The sequence below is a fragment of the Epinephelus lanceolatus genome, chromosome 5 (assembly GCF_041903045.1).
Source record: "Epinephelus lanceolatus isolate andai-2023 chromosome 5, ASM4190304v1, whole genome shotgun sequence".
In the NCBI taxonomy this organism is placed as follows: domain Eukaryota; kingdom Metazoa; phylum Chordata; class Actinopteri; order Perciformes; family Serranidae; genus Epinephelus; species Epinephelus lanceolatus.
This window is the reverse complement of record NC_135738.1, coordinates 38,939,564-38,958,763: the sequence shown is the minus strand read 5'-3', so window position 1 is coordinate 38,958,763 and position 19,200 is coordinate 38,939,564. Positions and strand designations below refer to the sequence as shown.

General features: G+C 40.2%; 1 protein-coding gene across 3 annotated transcripts in view; it reads right to left on the bottom strand.

Annotated features, from left to right (window-relative positions):
• The window catches only part of nlrc5 (NLR family, CARD domain containing 5), a 58,831-nt gene that overhangs the window by 21,574 nt on the left and 18,057 nt on the right, over positions 1 to 19,200 (bottom strand). For all 3 annotated transcript variants that reach the window (XM_033635812.2, XM_078168211.1, XM_078168210.1), the window contains exons 8-29: positions 17,344 to 17,821; positions 15,987 to 16,128; positions 14,701 to 14,831; positions 11,836 to 12,067; positions 11,485 to 11,726; positions 9,295 to 9,378; positions 8,488 to 8,571; positions 8,223 to 8,306; positions 8,017 to 8,106; positions 7,635 to 7,685; positions 7,465 to 7,494; positions 7,172 to 7,255; positions 6,654 to 6,737; positions 6,313 to 6,402; positions 5,590 to 5,670; positions 4,432 to 4,515; positions 4,006 to 4,089; positions 3,547 to 3,636; positions 2,415 to 2,462; positions 2,286 to 2,315; positions 2,072 to 2,155; positions 1,906 to 1,989 (exon numbers count right to left, since the gene is read on the bottom strand). In XM_033635812.2, coding sequence (XP_033491703.2) covers positions 1,906 to 1,989; positions 2,072 to 2,155; positions 2,286 to 2,315; positions 2,415 to 2,462; positions 3,547 to 3,636; positions 4,006 to 4,089; positions 4,432 to 4,515; positions 5,590 to 5,670; positions 6,313 to 6,402; positions 6,654 to 6,737; positions 7,172 to 7,255; positions 7,465 to 7,494; positions 7,635 to 7,685; positions 8,017 to 8,106; positions 8,223 to 8,306; positions 8,488 to 8,571; positions 9,295 to 9,378; positions 11,485 to 11,726; positions 11,836 to 12,067; positions 14,701 to 14,831; positions 15,987 to 16,128; positions 17,344 to 17,821 — 2,491 coding nt within the window. The remainder of the gene's footprint in view (positions 1 to 1,905; positions 1,990 to 2,071; positions 2,156 to 2,285; positions 2,316 to 2,414; positions 2,463 to 3,546; positions 3,637 to 4,005; positions 4,090 to 4,431; positions 4,516 to 5,589; positions 5,671 to 6,312; positions 6,403 to 6,653; positions 6,738 to 7,171; positions 7,256 to 7,464; positions 7,495 to 7,634; positions 7,686 to 8,016; positions 8,107 to 8,222; positions 8,307 to 8,487; positions 8,572 to 9,294; positions 9,379 to 11,484; positions 11,727 to 11,835; positions 12,068 to 14,700; positions 14,832 to 15,986; positions 16,129 to 17,343; positions 17,822 to 19,200) is intronic.

The following is a 19,200-nucleotide window of genomic DNA, read 5'->3' as shown; positions in this document are numbered from 1 at the left end:
CCGCTGCATGCTCCGCCGTCCGTCAATACCCACCGGCTGCATTTGCTGTGCGGAGCGGTGCAGCTTCGCCGGAAGACATCTTGGTGCACTGCCATGATGAATATCTCCTCGTCCATGGTGTTCGCGGGGTGAAATGACGTCTGAAAACCTCTGACCTGTTGACTTCAGGCCTGCCTCTGCCCATTATGTAGTTTTCAAGGTGTAGTACAGGGAAATATGATCCGCGTGAACACTGTGTATTTTATTTTGAAAATTAACCGGATGTTTTATTGTGTTTCTGTGCACGACTTCCTGCCCCGCACGATCTGCTCTGTGCTGAATTGCTGCGTTGTGCTCCGGCGTCAGGCAAAAATAGAAGTCCTGCGTATCTGTTGTGGAGGGCTCCGGAGTGCCGGAGCTGAGACGGAGCCGGAACACAGCACAGCCGCAGCCGGTGGAAACACACACATTGACTAGAATTGAATCCTATCGGCTCCGCTGCCATGCCGGAGCGCAGACGCAACCAACACGCATCTGGTGGAAATAGGCCTTCAGCGCCAGCGATAGCTTTGGCCGGAGGCATTATGTTCTTGGGCTGTCAGTAAGTCTGTCCCATCCTTGTAACCGTGGTATCTCAAGAACACCTCAAAGGAATTTCTTCAAATTTAGCATAAATGTCTACTTGGACTCAACAATGAACTGGTTAGTTTTTGGTGGTCATAGGTCAAAGGTCACTATGACCTTGTCTATTTGATTCTCGTGAATGCAATATCTCAAGAACTCCTTGAGGGAATTTCTTCAAATATAGCACCAAGGCTGACTTGGACTTGAGGATGAACTACTTAGATTTGGATGATCAAAGGTCAAAGGTCAAAGGTCGAGGTCACCATGACCTTGCATCAATCTTATTCTTGTGAACATGATATCTCAAGAACACCTTAATGGAATTTTTTTTAATTTGACACAAACTTGGACCCACTTAGACTGAAGTATAAACTGATTAGAATTTTGTGGTCAGAGGTCAAAGGTCAGAGTCAGTGTGATGTGACAAGATATTTTTTTGGCCATAGCTCAAAAATTCATATGCTAATTATGACAAAATTTCACACAAATGTCAAATGGGACAAAATGATCAAATCATTACATTTTATATCCAAAAGGTCTGTGACATCATAATGTTCTGCATAAAACCCTTTTCTGGCCATTAACCAATGTAAAATACATAATCAACTCAGGAAAAGAAGGGGAAACATTTGGTCAGATCCTAAACTGGTGACACTAATCTTGAAACTGTGCTGATTGTATAAATGTTATGTGGTGCCAGGGGGAAAATATGTGTGAAATACCATGGTATCATTAAAACTTAATACTTAACACTGGTCAAGTGGCACATTGCTAAGTCACATTGCTTGCTTGTCTACATTGTTTCTTTCTTAAACTTCTAAATTTCTAGACTCATTTCTGTGTATATATGTTACTTGTATCATAAAACATTTGTATAATTTCTGGACAGTGCCATCATCTACATATGTTTGCCATCTTGATATCTGACATTCATGTCAGGACAGTTTTAAATATTCATACAGTGAACATGGTTTTACAATCTCTCTATACAATTCCTCCATCTGTTGAACTGACTGATGATGAACTCCTGAGCTCTGGAGCTGCACTCTTTGTCACTCACACCGCACTTGTACACTGTTTCTACTATCTGTTTAAAGCTGAATATTTTTGTGCATGTAAACGTATTCACTGTTGGACAGCTCCACTGGGATTGCTGTGCAGATAACAAATAAAGACTTCAAACTTGTTAATGCCCCCAACAGCAATTATTAAAGGTTCACATTAAAAAATCTGGATCCAACTAGAGAAATCTTTACTCCCACACAAAACCACCCACACTAATAATTCATGCATGTGTCTTACTTGATTCTCTGCAGTGACGCCATCTTTGGAAGGACTTTCAGCAGATTCTCAATGGCCTTGTCTGTTAATGAGCTGTGAGACAAACTGACACAACATCAAAGTATATTACTGTCTTCCTGTTTGGTCATAATCATGAAATATGTGGATGTACAATGATCAAACTTACTCTAACTCCAAATGGGAGTGACACTGGACCAGTCTTTTACAGAGTGTGGTTATATCGGATGGCATGAGGTGGCTGTTGTTTATCCTACAGCATTAAAGAAATTAACTGTAAAGTAACGACTGATGGTAGACTGTTTGTATTTTAAAGAAAACTCAAGGTAGGAAGCATGTCAAATGTGTATTTTATCCTCAAACTCTTCTTCGGCTTACTGTACCTGAACATCTTTAGCTGCTGTTTGTCATGCCTCAAAGAAGAGCACAGAATTAGCCTATTAGCTGACACATGAAAATACAGACAGTGGTATCAAGATGTGTGGAGGAATTCACAGAGGCAGCTTTTCTACCTTTTGTCAGGGCAGAACTTCAAGATCACCCGCTCTCTGCCTCCATCACTGTAAATCCAACGGGACACAACGGATTAACACCATTCATTTTTTTGCAAATTTCTATGGCATATATATACTTTATTTTAGAAACAGACAAAACTAAGCGTAATAGGGATACTTTGCCAAATTTCAACTAGCTTTGTGTCATCAGAATGTGGGTAGTATGTGTAAATGAACTGTGGTAAGCTTCCCTCCATCTTGCATGCCCCCATATCTCCCTGCTTGTTTGCTAACGGTAATCCAATTTTAGCTGTTGCTTCAACTATAGATTGTACCTCTTACTCTTTTGTATGTCCACTACCACCTAGGGCTGGGCAATTAATCTGACTTATTTTCAGTAACAATTCTGGCTTCCATTGATTTTCAAAACAAGATAACTGAGATAAAACAATTTTGTGCCACTTAACAAGTCTACCAATGTGGCCATGGATTTTGTAAATGAAGCCCCTTCCCAGCGGATGTGCTTGGCCCCTCCCCCCAGAGTCCAAACAGAAGTTTCAGCATGAGTTGACAACAGTGAATCACGACTCATCGCCTCTCTGGTTGCTTTGAAACTTTGTTGGTAGAGCTTGTGAGATGGCAGACAGAAAGCCGCTAGTCGAGAAGAAAGGAAAAGCAAACTCTGGTATGGAAACACTTTGGTTTCACTGAGTCAGACTTGGAACAAACTACAATCATGTGCAAGATGTGTTACACGGTCGTAGCTGCACCACAAAGCAACACCACCATTTTTTTCCAGAAATTGAAGTCTACTCATTAAGTGATGTATTACCAAGTAATAAAAGGACAAAAAGCATCAAAAAGTAAAGGCCCCATTACTCCTGCCACTGCATCAGTCTCATCACAGACATTCCAACACTGACATTACAGTAGCACTGCAATTTTTGTTTTGTTTTTGCATCTTTCTACTGCGTAGACAGCCCAGTTTTGTGAATAGACCATGTTTTCAGTAGTGAAATATTTCTTTAAGCAGCATTCATCAGCTGTTGTAGTTCTAACTGACAGCATGCCACACTGGTGAAACAGGTGTTCACTCAGTTCCTGCTTTTATATAACAATTACTTGCCAAAAAATGTCAGACAAAGAGTACCTGATGTGAATTTGTGTTAAGTTGTCATGGGAGCACAAAGCACCAGCCAGCATCACCACTCCCTCCATGCCAATCCCATTGTTACTGGCACTGAAAAACACACAGACACAAAATAACAATGAGCCATGGGAAGGACATTATCTAGCTCTGAGTGAGCCATTCACACTGAATAACACCCTGGGGTAAACCTAGCAGCTGTCAGCACTGAATCTGTTTTATTTTTGGAACCTGTTTGGTGACAAACTAACAGCTCTGCTTTTGCCAAATATTTTAGATTAGATCAACACAGACTCTAATGTTTCATTTAAAACACCTCCTCCACTCATTCTCATCAAATACATATCATACATCCTTATATTGTTGGCTTGCTATAAAGATCACCAGTAAAGTTTCAGATGTTTTCTTTTTTTCTACAGTTTTGTATTTATCTTTTGTTACCATTATATATGTGAGTCTTACATTACTTCCTGGATGCTACTAAGACGAGGAAGGACATCCAACAGTTTCCTCAGACCTCTGTTGCCCAAACAGTTACTGGACAGACTGACAGACAAGAATGTGGGATTAAAATAATAACAAAGACAAGAAAGGGCACAGCATAGGTAGCTGCTAAAATAAAAGACAAACAAATATAAACACAGGGCAAAGATCATAAATATAACATTGCATTACGACTTAGGCCAAATCTGTATTTACCATCCAGGCACATGATGACTGTTAATGAGGTACAACATGCCATTATAGGTTAAACAAGTCATCATCATTACATATAACTATAGACTATAAATGCATATGTTTGTTTTTCATAGCAGATTTTCATATATGGTGCATAAAGATTCACTGACAGGTAAGTGTTTTCTGATTATGTTTTTTTGTGTATCTTACTCCAGCAAAGTGAGATCAGACGAGGTTCCCAGACTCCTCAACACTCTCTCCAGATGTGTCGGCAGCAGAGCACAGCAGCTGAGACTGACGGAGGAAACAGCTTGAGAATCACCGTCATCTTCATCATCATCACCAGTGATAGTAATATTCAGTAATACATACAGTTATAAAATGAAGTTCCCCTCCGCTCAAACAATGTTTTGCTTGTTGCTGCTTCACCTGGATGTTTGAGCTTCACTGTGCAGTGATGCATGTGCAGAGTTTGACACAATAACATATTCATCTGTTACAGTGGGTAGGTTTCTCTCTGCTCACCTTTAACTAAGTTTAACAACCTGAAACCTACAGTGCACATACACTGAGTGAGAACTGACTTATCAGTGAAGGAGAAGACAACTTTTGTCTTGCTGTTAAACTTTTAATTAAACTTTTTGTGGGAAAACTATATGAAACATAAATCATTATTCCAAGCAGATTATTTTTTAATGTCTTTAAACATGTCTTCTCTTCCTGATAATGCATTATTTAACTGAGTGATCGCTATATATTCTGTTGCAACAGGATGCATCCAAATTTCCGTAATAAACTGTTACAGTGTGTCACAACCTGATTCTAGTTCCACATTTTCTATCTGCTTGCCATATACCAACTCTCCTGTCATTTCAGATCCTGCCACTCCCTCCTGCCCTGCAGTAACCTCTGTGTTACCACCATTTCCCATTCCCTGACCTCCCCTGCCCACCTGTTCGCACTTACCCCTTACCAGCCCACTCCCATTCATTCTCCACTAGATCATTTTAAGTGCTTTCAACTTAGGCCCTGTTCACACCTGGTATTAACATGTGCCTTGGGTGAGCAGAGTGGACAGCTTTAAGTCTGTCTGTTCACATCTGGCATTAGAGTGAGTCTCCAGCTGTGTCTAGCTTGACCATTTGTGATCTGATCTCACTTGCCTGTTAATGTCATCTTTGCCTGCTTTGCCTGATTACTGGATAAGTCTGCATTCCCTTCTTGCCTGTCTGGTACTGACTTTTATCTATTTTTGACCACAAGTAAAACTGAACTTTTAACTTAACTTGCCTGGTCTCTGAGTTGTGCTTTTGGGTTTAAACCTGGAAATACTGAGCTGTTACACAGAGACAATAATTTCATACATACCAGAGCATTTTAGATTTTTCATTTGCAGGTTTGTCTCTTCCTTTAGAGAACACTATGGACGCCTGGACAGGACTCTGTAGTCTGAAACATTTTTGAAAAAATCAAAGTTACATGGCCGTGGTGATGTCACTATTTATGTAGCTTCTCATAACTATACAATTTATGAGTATTTGTGAATGCTCCCAATGTTTTATGACAAAGTTTAATTTAAATATTGTTGGTTGTTTTACACAGTGACAAGATGTGAGTAACGAAAATCATGCATTTCTTGGTACAACGCTTCAAGGGAATACTTCAATAAAGAGAAAGAAAAATCTCACAACCACTAGCGCCCCTGTGCTGTTTATGTATCGGTGTTGTAAATACTAAAAATTTTTGTGAAAATCTATGTGTATGCGAAGTACTCAGCATAAAACTGGAAAAAGTAGACTTTATTTATGCTGCACGAGTCAAATGAGAGTATGCAGATGTTTTGATATAGTTTTGCTGTTGTTTAACATGGCCCCCAATGACTTCATTTGATCAACAATTTTCTCAGGTTTTTTTTCTATTTTGTTGTTCACTGCAGAGGCATGCAAGAAAAACAACGTTTTATTTCCAAATTTGAGGTAACACAGAATTAACTGCTATACAAATGGTCATTTGGGGGTTGAAGTATTCTTTTAAAAGTGTTAGCATGTGTGCAATTATAGTATATGATGCACATTACAAGTGTGTCTGTACCTGATGTTAAGTTCCACCACAGCAGGACAATCAGACAGCAGAGCAGTCAGAACCACCAAACCCTCCACTGAAGAGCAGCTCTCATTCACACTGAGGAGACGTACGACTATCAAACAAACTGCTGCTGTTCAATTCTGATAGATGTTGAGCTCTGTTAGTTGTACTCGCATATCCTTAACCACTACAAGTTAAGCAGTGCATTACATGTCTTCATGCTACTTTTTTGGATAGCATAAAGTGACATGGCATGTTGTGTAGGAAAAGTGAAAATCAGTCAAATGCAAAATACACGTAGCTTTTTGTCACTCTTGTGCTTTGTGATGGGTACTTTGCAGTCTTACATGATCTTGTTGGTGACGTTGAACTTTGGCAAAAACTGAGTCAGCGTCCTCAGACATTCAACATCCATATGGTCTCCAGACACACTAGGATGTACAAACACAAACAGAAATTCATTACTATGATTTGAATGATACTACTACATACTGTATATTAACAGTGTGGTGCTCTTACAAACGAGCCAATCTGATACACAGACAAAATTTAACCAGCCGTGCCAAATTATAGTGCTGGCTGTCTGATGATAACACACAAAATTTCAGTTATGGCAAACCCTGCTCTGATGACAAAAAGGGAAGTGATGACATTCATGAGAGACTTCTAACAACTACTTAGATTGGATGCTTGAAATGTAATTACTTTTTTTTACTTTTGGCTACTGTGTATAGTTCAGCCAGGAACTCTGATAAAACAATAAGTAAATGACTGGCTGTTGTCACTGTACTCAGTGCTGCATCTGTCTCTTTTGGTAGGTTGTATCACACTAAATTTAAAAAGAGGTGTACTAAGGGTTACTTACTCCAGGCTAGCCACGGCAGGGCAACGCGCCAATGACTCTGCAATTTTTTGCATCTCAGGTTTACTCCATTTCTGGTTCAACAAGCTGGCAAACAATCGTGCACAATATTAAAACCTATCAACAAATTTAAAAACATTGTTTGTTTTTTGTTTCAGGCCAAGATTAGAAAAAAAGGCAAGGTAGAAGCACCTTGTTCAAAGGAGGAGCAAAGTTCTTCAAGGAAACTGGCTGCGTTAGTAAAGATCTGGACAGTGGTCAACATTTGATTAGAGAGTTACTATCAAACATCTCACCTGATTGTTGGTTCAGACTTAGTTTTATGGCTGCAGAGTGGAAAGCATAAATAAGACATCAGTTCAGTATGTGCTGTATTGATTTGATCAAAATGGTATTCATAGACACACTGTATGGTTATTTACTGGTGTGTAGTTACTCATTATGTTTATCTGTCTGTGAAACTCACCTGATCAGATCAGAGTTTTGGGAGAAGGTTACTGTAAATTCCTTCTTCCCACTGTAAAAAACAAAACAAAAACATCTACACTGTATATGAGCTGTATAACAATGTTTACCTTCTTACTTTTTGATGTATTTTACTTAATTCCCTTGAGGTCTGCAAAGTAGGTTTGTAATATTCAAGGATGCATGTGACTGAGAAGATATTCTGGCTGCAAAAATGCTGACAGTGCCATACTGATAGCATGAAGTGTGTAGTCAAAAATTGAAAGTGTGATAGACAGACTTCATGATGGTGAGCCTCTGTGGATGTACTGTATGGCCTCTGTGCTAAAACTAACAACTAGTTGGCGCTGTGTATGTGGGCACGTGCTTGGGTGTGGTCATACTCTGCATGAAGGTGCTGGATGTTCAAACAGAAAGACATTTTCCCAATGAGATAGTCCACTGCTTCCAGTGAGCTGTTGTTTCGACCCAGCCTGCAAGATGCACAAACACACACAATTAAATCCTGTGCACGGAATCGGCTAAAAATCTGCAGATCTTGAGATATTAAGGTTATTGAGAAATACCATCTCTTTGGCAGTGTACTTACCTTACTGAGACCAGTCTTGAATGTTTGGGAAAAAAATCTGCTATGTGTTCAATTCCTCTATCTTTCAGATTGTTGTCACTCAGACTGCAAAGCAAACACAAAAGCTTGGTGTTAAAGTTTAGACCTGCACCCAAAATATTTCACCACTTTATCAGGTATAAGGAGTCAGCATCACAACAATATGCTCACTCAATTCCAACGAATTGAGGACCTTTACAAAGGACGTTATTTGCTGTAGCAGTGAAAGTATGTGAAGCAAATGTACTTGATTTCAGTGATGTCTGGACAGTTCTGTAGAGCAGAGGCCAAACAAGCCGCTCCTGTGGCGGTCAGACTGGCACCACAAAACCTTGAAAAGACAAAAACAAAATCATCCACTTATTGTCGTAGGAGTGTTAAGAGCTGACTGCTCCTACTGCATTCCGTATAGTATTTCAAAGACAATTACGTTGATTTGCAAGCAGGGGCAGAGCCGGATGTCGAAAACATTCGGGGCTCAGCCCAAACCTAGTGGAGCCAGGGGGCATGCTTTCCAGGGGCATTTTTTCCCCATTTATGATAGCTATATGCACTATTTTTCAAGCCATTTAAGATAACAGAATGACTAAAATCTACAATTTAGGAAGAGGCTGGTATTTGGTGTAAACAGCATAACTAAACTATTGTAGTTATCACTATACTGTAATAGAGTTCACAGAATCAGTATTTAGTTGACAAATGATCTACATTTAAATCCATGCCGAAATAATCTACGCTGCTCTATCTGCAAATCAACAATGCAGAGTAATTCTGTCTTCAATACTCTGAATTGAATATTAGGTCAACAGAAGAACGTTCATTCAATTTCATCAGATTTCTTCAGGGAATAGCAAAGATTCAGGGCTTCTGAAATAACACTTAAGGCTGGAGCCCCAGAAACCACCCCTGGCTCTGCCTCTGTCTGTGAGTATAGCCTGAAAGCATTTCAGGTACACCACACTTGCTAAGCTATATATGAATTAAAGACAGATTCTGAAGACGGACTGTGAAAAGGAAATAGAGAAAAAAGAAGACAAGAAAAAAAAAATCTTACTCTAGTTTTTTCAGGGTTGTGAATTTTGGCAGAATGGAAGACAGCTTCTCGGCAAATTTGTCACCATACTTGCGGCTGCGAAAACTGAAGGCACACAAATAGTGAAATGGAAAATTAATGAAACAAACCTTCATGTTAGATTGGAAGCTGACATACAAGACTCACATAAAGCATGTCAAATTTGTTGAGCAAACAAAAGAAAATGTCACTGAAAATTAACAAAACAGCTGAATCTGCTGGTTACAAACTTCTATAGTCAATATAATAATTACTACTGCTGCTGTATTTACATTACCAGTTCCATTTATTATACAGTTAGTCAGTGTGTTCACATGACAGTAGAGAAAAATGATTTATTGTGTTAGTCTGACAAAAAATGGACTTTTAAAATACATGTGAACATGTTGGTCCAACTGAAATCTTACTAAATTGAGTTTCTCAAAGAAATGTGATTGGGTGTTGAATTACTACTGTATGTATACAGTCAATTGGACCCAAACTGCCCTAGGCACTCTGTGCATGCCCTGGCCTTTTAGCCAGAGGTTGAATAGCATTAAATTCAAAATACAACAAAAAGCCAGTAACAACACGGCAAAATCGTCCTGTAGAGGCGTGCATTTTTGGATGGACGAAATGTATAGAGCTGTAAAGTTGTCCACATGGTACCAGTTTGCCACTAGCTAACCATAGCTAACTTGTTTGTCAATTGTTTGATCTGTGACGTAAGAGGCCAACCAGAAAAAGGTCAAATACTAACAAGCAGAAAGGGGTCATTACGCCACCTATGGTAACGGAGTCTGACAAACTTCGGCCAATAACTGATTCCCTTCCTGTGCTTGTATACTCGGACAAGGACAGTAGTCCAATTAAATGGCCTAGTTGAGCTATAACCATAGCTCGACTTAACTGTTTATGTAAACGTACTGATAGTTTAAGAGGGGCCCCTAAAGAGAGCTTCACCTCCCTTGATAGTTTGACAGTACACACTCCTGGGTGATAAATACTTTTTGCAACAAGCAAGGTATGACTGCATGGGAGCACTGTGACACCGACACTGGGATCAATAAAAAAGGGGCCTTGAGCACTTTTGGCAACACTTACTGCCGGTATCAACTTATGATCAAATTATGATTGCCGTTGGAGACTTGTCCATGCAAGTAGAAAAAGAGTAAAAACCTTTGTTTGCTGCTGTTTGAGTTTACTATGTCTAGTGTGCAGAACTCAAGAACTACAGCCTCAGTTCATTTTTCTCATGGAATCTGTTTGTACTTTTACAATTAAGTCAATGTACTGGCCAGTTTCCCTTTAATCCTTCTGCCTTTACTGTTTATTGTTTTATATTTGAGTTGAGTTACATGTGTACACAGTGTGTAGGTGTTCTTTTATGAGTTGGTCTAATAAAATGTCCCTTAATGGTGTCAGTTGTCCTTTTGCACTTGAGTCCGGGCTACTGCATGACTACTTGTTAAAGAGTGACTTAGCCAACAACAAGAACACAGCAGGAAATGAAGAGCTTTAGTCAGATTCACAGTATGTGGAACAGGTGGCCAGTCAGCTGAGGAATGTTACTGGCAAAGCAGCAGTTCTTTCCGGAGCCACATCCACTGCTGCCGTTTAACCATAAGCCCAACAGATTTCAGACTCTTCACAGCTCAACACCATCAGTCCTACTGTATCCCATACAGTGACACATTTCAACTGCTCCTCAAGCACACTTTTCCTCTGGCCATAAAATAGTTCTTAGCCTCACAATGCTAGGTGCTAGTTGCCAGCAATTTGTCTGTTCACACTTAGAGACAATGGCCTCTAGTTTCGCAGATCGGGCGAGGCGGAGGTGATTGCAGATAGTTGCATTGAATAGTGGTTTGTGTGGGTATTTACTGCATTGTTAATGTGCCTGCCATTCTGGAAACCTGCCTGTGAGGTTTTGGTGACGTGTGCGCACTGTCCGCCGATCAGCCAAACTTCCACTTACACCGGCTGCGCTCCGCCTGCGCTGACAGTAGACCTGGTTTCAGCTAGCGAACTTTTAGCACACCTTTGGCGAAGCCTTTTGGCACGAAACTGTCACTGCGCCAAGCTGGATCTGTCGACACCTCCCCCTGCTGCGCCGCCACACCCATCTCAATTTTGCTTCTGAAGCTATTTCAAACTGTTTGAATTTTTTTGTGTGTGTGTGTGTATTTGTACCTGAGGTATTGAATGTACTGACACCTTGGCAGCACATCTAAACACTCCAGCTCCATTGAACATGCTCCAAAGTCCAATCCAATGCCAATATCACCTACTGAGTTAACTACAAAAGCCAGAGCATCAATATCATTAGGTGACAGCCAGATGTTGCGCAGCTCCAGGGTGGGTCTCGTCCCCACAACCTCCTTAGCTAGTTGGTTGTCCTGGCTCTCCTGGACACAGTGGCAAAGCTCCAATATCTGGGGAGATGTAAGAATGAAGAATCAGAAACAGGAAAGAAACAATGAGAATGGGTTAAAGTTCAACAATACATTATTCTGTCAGAATTGACTTCAGTTTATATTCTACCTTTGGTCCAGTCAGGGTGTTGCTGTGACAGAGGTTTTTAAGCAGTTTTCGAACAAGAGCTTGTCGTTGTTGCACCCAACTTTGGCTTCCTGTTCCACCAGAGGTCTTGGCTAATTGAACTAAGGCTGCAGTGCAGTGTGGGGAAGCCAGACCACAGACATACTGGTGCAGGGAGTCAGTGAAGACTGTCCTCTGGTCTGACCTGGTCGTCCAGCGAGTTCTCAGACTGAATCTGAGAGAGCAGTGAGGAAGAGGACAGAGCAAAGTCAATATTTTATCTGGATTGATATTAAGGTACACACTTACATTATGTTGCTGTGTAGAGGATAGATCCTGGCCTTTCCAGCCAGATGAGAAGCATGACGTACAGTAGACACACTGTCCTGCTTTGACAAGTGATCGTCATATAACAATGACATATTCTGGCATGAGAAAAATGTTCATAGTTTTTATTTATGCACTTGTTAGTTTACAGAAGCAAACCACTGAGTAATTTTACTCAGAACTCCCAGGGTGTTCGCTGTTTGTATGAATGCTGTAAAAGGAGCCTCCGCACACTTTCACACCTGCTGATTGGTTCATTTGATCCAGACAAAGGGAAAAAAAACATTGGTAAATGAACGTTGCTGCACTCTAATTTTGGTCCACTTCCTGTTCAGACTGATTTTTAGAAACCAACTAACCAAGGGGAGTAAACATGAAGTTATACAAACTAAACAGAAATGTATTGGTTACACAGTTTTGGCAATTGTCATCCTGCCTTATTAACGCATCAGGGTACGTGGGTAAATGAAATTCAAGTGTGCTTCTAATGTGAATATTTATGTTCTCTGGAGATGTACAATTAGACTGCTAATTGATCATGTGTTAAGAATAATGACTGACACAGTTAAGATTTTAAAAAGGAGGAATATTCCAATAGGTGTTTCAGTGGGATTGCTGTCACACACATTTTAATGAAGTTAATGAACTATTAAGTGCACAGAGTAGGATACAAGTAAAGACCAAGGTTTTAATAGCTTTTGATTGTTTAACTGATCATACAACACTACACAAAAAAAAATCCTTTGCCAGACGTGACTGTTATATATATAACATATATAATTAAAAGCCGCGACAGCAAGTGGTCAGTGTGTGTGTGTGTGTGTGTGTGTGTGTCATAATGGCAAAATGTGGTCCTGTAGACACTTAATGTAATGGAAACTACCACAAAAGTGTTTTGAGTATTTGCCAGGTGTTTACATGTCTGTCTGTCTGTCTGTCTGTCTGTCTGTCTGCACAAAACTTTACAGGTGTATAGCTGAGATCATAAAAAAGATGAGTGCAAAGGTTGCTGTATGGTGTGAGCCTAAAGTACTTTATGCCCCTGGCCCACATTTATTATTAGTCACAGAAAGCTATACCTTAGAATTAATGAATCATTCCCGTCCACTGAACCAGTGCAATCTAGGACATGTAGAATAAATCTGGCACAGTTCAGCTGTTTTGCCAAACTTGCTTCTCTCATGTCATTTGTACCTTTGCACCATTAACAGTGATTTGACTTCCTGGCTGTTTTGATCCCAGCACAAGATGGTGTCTAGTATATAATGTGTCTATTCAGAAGAAGGCTTTTATAGGGTGACAGAAGTGACCTCCTGCTATGTCGGTGCTTTCCACTTCTGCTGACCCCCAGAGCGTCCACTGCTGTGATTGGACCATCCGCTTTGTGCCTGCATCAGTAAGTTTCTGGATTCCTTCTAGGGAGAAAGGACATCTCACGGTGTGCTCAGCTTACACGGCTCATCTTTTTCCATGGCTGGGTTATTCCTGGTATGTTCCCGGTAGAGTGTTACATTATATGCTGAAATTCTGTAGTGCTCTGCAACTTGTGTTGTTACTCAGAAAATGCAGAAGTACCTTTAGCACACTGACGATTTAGATACTTAGATACAACCTCCAAGATTGGTCAATGCTTGAAAACAATTATTAGGATTTTCTAAATGATTTTTCAAGCTCAAGGGTTCTAGTTTGGTGGCAGTGCACATGCAGCTGGCTTTTACCTGACCTGGTGTTGGGTGCACAGGTGTAAACAGAGTTTCATTCAATATAGGAAGCACAAAAGTAGGTATTGGTATTGAGAATATTTTGAAAATTGGATCATACAGCCAGTGCTATAATGTTATATACATCCATTTCCAGTGTGTCACTCAGCTGATAATTTGACGATTATGTCAAAAGGCACAAACTAAATATATGGAGAAAATGCAGAGCAAGCTGATAATGTTGTGTAAAAACAAGCTGGTTGTAATTATAACTGATTCTATGCACAGGTACAGGCACAGTGTGCAATTACTACAACTTAAAGAGGCTCTAAGTAAAATTCAGATCTTGTGAGTTGTCTGCACACAGCTCTCAACGTGGAAGTGCGTGAGTCAGAAGCTAGCAGCTAACCATGTGAGCTCCAGAAACAGTGCTAAACAATGGCAACAATTCTGAAGGGACAACTACTACTACGACACCTTGCCCATATCAGTGGTAATCACTACATAAGCACAGAACAAAGCGGCGGTGATGAGCTAGCCAGTGGGGTACACACATGTACTACCACTACAAACAACAGAGATGCTCGGATTACAACACACAGAGATAATGTGACTTCATTCACGGCTCAGGATGCCATAACTCCACTGTATCTTTACATAGCAAATAGTGGTTTACTGCTATATTAATTTTCTGGATGCTACATACAGAACTTTTAAGGAAAGTTTGTGTTTGTAAAGGTCATCTGATTGACAGCTCCGTAAAGGAAGCCTGCAGTTTCCTTGACAAATATAACCATGTTCTTTTCAGTCACATTTGGCTTTTATGAATCCAGTTCCCTACCTCTTCTTGAGCTGCATGTCACTAACATCAGTGCTGGTCATGATTCTGATTGCAGCCAAAAACTCCTGTAGTGTCAGATGAATGAAGCAGTAGCAGTTGACAAGCATCCCATCTTCACGTCTGAGCTCCACCTGACAGGATGATATGGACAACGTATTGTTATGAATGAAAGTTTTGGCCAGAGGGTAATGTCAGACAGTACATGACAGTGACATAAACTACATGAAAAGATTGATCATTTCATGAGCATGGAAGGGTTAAGATACGTGTGTAGCAGTAATAAAGGATTTGTGGCATCCAGCATAATGACAAAACACCAGCATGGCCAGTGATAATGGTAATTCAGACAACACAGCCTCCGCTAGCACTAAAGCCAGTTCATTTGGATATTGAAAGGACTTTTATGAACAAATCAGTAGAGATTTCAACAGAGAAAAATATCACATTTTTATGCAAATTGTGCCCATCGGTTCTGAGAAGAACGTTTCACGATGTCAGCCATAGCCACAACAAATTTGAAACGACGCCTTGAATTAAAGAATCTGAGCAGTCTTGGAAAATATCTTTGAGTAAATGATGATCACAACAAACCATTAACAGAGAGTAAGACCGCAAACTGACAGTGGCACAGTCCTGGTCTTTTTTTTTCCTATTTTTTCATTAATGCTTTCTCTAAATTTAAATTAAAACACATCTTTCAGCTATAGAGACTGCAATGAAGCCAGTGGTGGAGCCCACTTGGAAGCATATGAACTTAATTATTTGTGGATTTGAACTGCTGCATGATTTGGTTCAAGTAAAACTTCCATTGCATCTAAAAAAAAAAAAAAAAAATTGTTGAACCTCCTCGCTCTCTGCATAATATGCTGCATTGTTTAAGCGGTAACACCTACATAGGTTTTCCTTGGCTTTTAAAAGGATTCTCTGTCTGTGATTCTATGGTAGTACAGAGTGATTCATGTAGTTTGGGAAGTGGGCAGTGGAGGAGGAGATTCTACTTAAAACGAATAGCTCAGAAAATTCATTTGAAAAAAGAGAGGAAATTAATTTAAGCTAGATAATTTTTTGGAACCGTGAATTTAGTTCAAATATCAAAATCATTTTAATCTGTGTAAACTGAACTGAGCTAACTCTTGTGAAGTGTTGACTGACACCAACAGGAGCCACTCCCCAAAACAACACACACACACACCCCTCCCCAAACTCCTACCTCCTTCCAAAACTAACACTGCCCTCTAGTTTCAGAGGACATGTAGAGAATATTCACACATACAGCTAAGTCTGACCTGTGAGAAGAGCCCTGTCCTGATTGAAAACTTCAAAACATCCTGAGTGATATCTTCTTCCATGAAGAGGATCTTGCTGTCCTCCAAGCCTTTCCAGGCCAGCTGACTCAGCTCACACAACTCCGATTGATACTGACTCAGACTGGTCAGCGTACATGCCGATTGCACAAAGAGGCCGAAAACAGAGAACAACAACAAATAACAAATCACAAACATTTGCTGCATTGAAACTTTATATAATCAATAATGTAAAAGTGAAAACTGGGTAAAATGAAAGGAAAAGTTTGGATTTTTTGAAGTGGGGTTGTATGGGGTACCTTTCCATAGTCAGTTAATCACATACAGTAGACGTCTGTCAGCACGCCAACAGTTTGGAGAAGCCATTGGAGTGCTGACACAGAAACTATGCAATGAACTGCTGTGGAGGGGGAAGCAGCAAAACATGTTTTGCCACCTAAAAAAGACCCACCTAAAAAAATCAATATCACTTGAAGTGCACACTATATTGAGAATATTTTCACCCCTTTACCTTTCCGTCAGACAGCAAGTTCTGATGGGCTAAGGGCTTCAGTTCCTTATCTATGCTCTTGTCAAGGCCACCAGAGTCCATTGACAAAACAATGGTAAATTTGGCTCAATGATCATTAGAGGTGCTGGCCTACGGCTGCTTAAATAAGTTAGTTAGTTTGTGTGATTGTGTGATTTTGGTGAATCTGAAATAACCCTTTAAACACCGAAGTCACAAAATAACAAAAACAAACTAACTGATCAAGAACTCCAGTATTCAGTGATGTTAAATCACTGTTTTTCTCAAAGAGAGAGCTACAGTTCCTGTTGGAGATTGCAGTCTGACGGCAAAGTAAAGCAGTGAAAATTTTTGAAATACAACGTACACTAAACTGATATTGATTTTTTTCTTTTTCTTTTTCTTTTTGTTTGATGGGACTCTTTTAGGTGGCTAAAATACATTTTGTTGCTGGCCCCTCCACAGCAGTCCCTTGTTTAGCTACCGTTTCAGACTCTAGCCTGTTTCTCCAAACTGGGGGTGTGCCAGCCAACATCTACTGTATGTTATACACTGACTATTAGACTATGGATAAATACCTCATACAACAAGCCTCTCACTAAAATGAAGACATTGTACAATCTTTTTGTCATTTTTAAAAGACTCCTAAATCCTATGAAGGGTTTTCCTGGATCACTTCTCTCGTTTAAAATATTAAAATGCCTTAATAATGAAAGATCAAGCTCTGAATTCATCTTATCAATCAAATGTATTGAAAACTCTGTGTTATGTATGGTGTGTCAGTGGTGGGAAGTGGTGGTTTTCATGTTAAGTGCTCTACTTTACCCTCACCTCTGTAGAACTCTTGTGGTCTTTGGCTCGTCAACCCTTCCTCTTTTATCAGGGTCATGGCTCAGAAAGGCTCCAAGAACAGTGAGGTAGACCTGGGTGAGGGTGGAGGGTATCTGGACTTGTACAGGAGGCAACTGGGCTCTACCATTTGTCCCATCCATCATTATGTCTTCACTCCCCCTTCTTCCTCCTTGATCTCCCCTTTGTATGTAACTCCCTCCTCTACTGCCCTCTTCTCTTCCTCCTCCTGGAATCTGTACTCCTTCTTCATCTTTTACTCCCGCTTTTCTCCTTGTCTCACTTAGTGTTTCTTCTGGTATCTGCATCTTTCTTGGGTTTCCCCTTTCCAGCAGTAAATGCTCCAGACAGATGCAGCAGATGTTGCAGAGGGCAGGGAGGCATGACATGGCGAGTAAGTGTCGACTAGAGAGAAGCAGATCTGCTGCCTGCACTCCAACAGCTTTGTTTGCTGAGTGACCTTTGAAATTGAAACATAAATTAGTGTCACCTACTTTGCCTGATCAGACCTCTTCTATGACTGTGCAGGTGTGTTCACAGTGGGCTTTATTGACATCTCCCTGACTCTCCTCCTATGATTCTTATTACATGAAGTTTAGAGATCCTCCCAGCATACTGACACTCAGCCCAACATCAAGCTGAACAGAGGTCAGCTAGACTAACGTAAAACACGTGTGGGTGCGCTAGGTCAATTTCAAAATACACATGAGGAAACTGCATTATATGAGTTCAACCCACATCACTTGATTCATACTAGCTTTAGCTCATTCTGTTTGCAGGTCCTTTTAAAAGCTAATTTTACAACAATTATGCCAGACACACAATAATCTTAGCATTAAGTTTGTTCTTTTAGCTAAACATAACTGATCTAATATCCTCCGGAGTATTAAAGGGGTACACTAGCAATTTGGTGTTTCACACAGGGTATCTGCAGGTTTCAGTAAGTTAAATTTAAGACTTTTTAAGACCTTTTTAATGCCACCTTGAATGGAATTTAAGACCGAAAAAACTATAAATGTAAGCGATGGTTGGGGGATCCCTCTGTACTATAACCAGTGCTTAATTTGTAAAATTAGAAGTGGGGGAACACTTTTTTAAGCGGCACCAGAGCCGCTTCACTGCGCAACTCCGAATGGAATGGTTCTGACATCTAGTGTTGTCACAGTACCAAAATTGGGACCCACGGTACGATACCAGTGAAAGTATCATGGTTCTGAGTAGTATCACGATACCACAGCAAAAATGAGGCAGATGTGCCTTTTGTCATTTATAAAAAGATAAATCACTTTTCTATAATACATCAATGATATTTCAATGGAATAAATTACGTATTGACTTATTCATAGAAAAAAACAGCATCAATAAGTGATTAACATGGGGGGATTGAAATAAAATAAATAAATAAAATAAAAATCAACCAGCCACCCTCCTCCCCTGACAAGCAGTCAGTCCCTTCATAAGTTTAGAACAGTCCCTAAAGTGCGGTGAGGTTTGTGGACCGTTACCTGCCACAGAGAGAGAAATGTTAAGGGCTCGTTTCTCCTCTGACACGCCACATACCTGTGTGCCGCCACGGCTCGGTTGTCCAGGTACTACTGGGCAGTCATGACACCAACAAAGAGGAAATTAGGCTACTGGACCTGGGGTCAGATTTCTCTGTCGCCGGTAGGGCTGTACCCAGATATTCAGATATTCGAATATTCGTTTCTATGGGTAGGTATTCGTTATGAAAATTTGGGTAACACTTTACAATAAGGTACACAAAATTAGAGTAGTTACTGAGGAACGAATGAGGAACTAATGAGGAACGAATGAGGAACTAATGATGAACTATTGGTT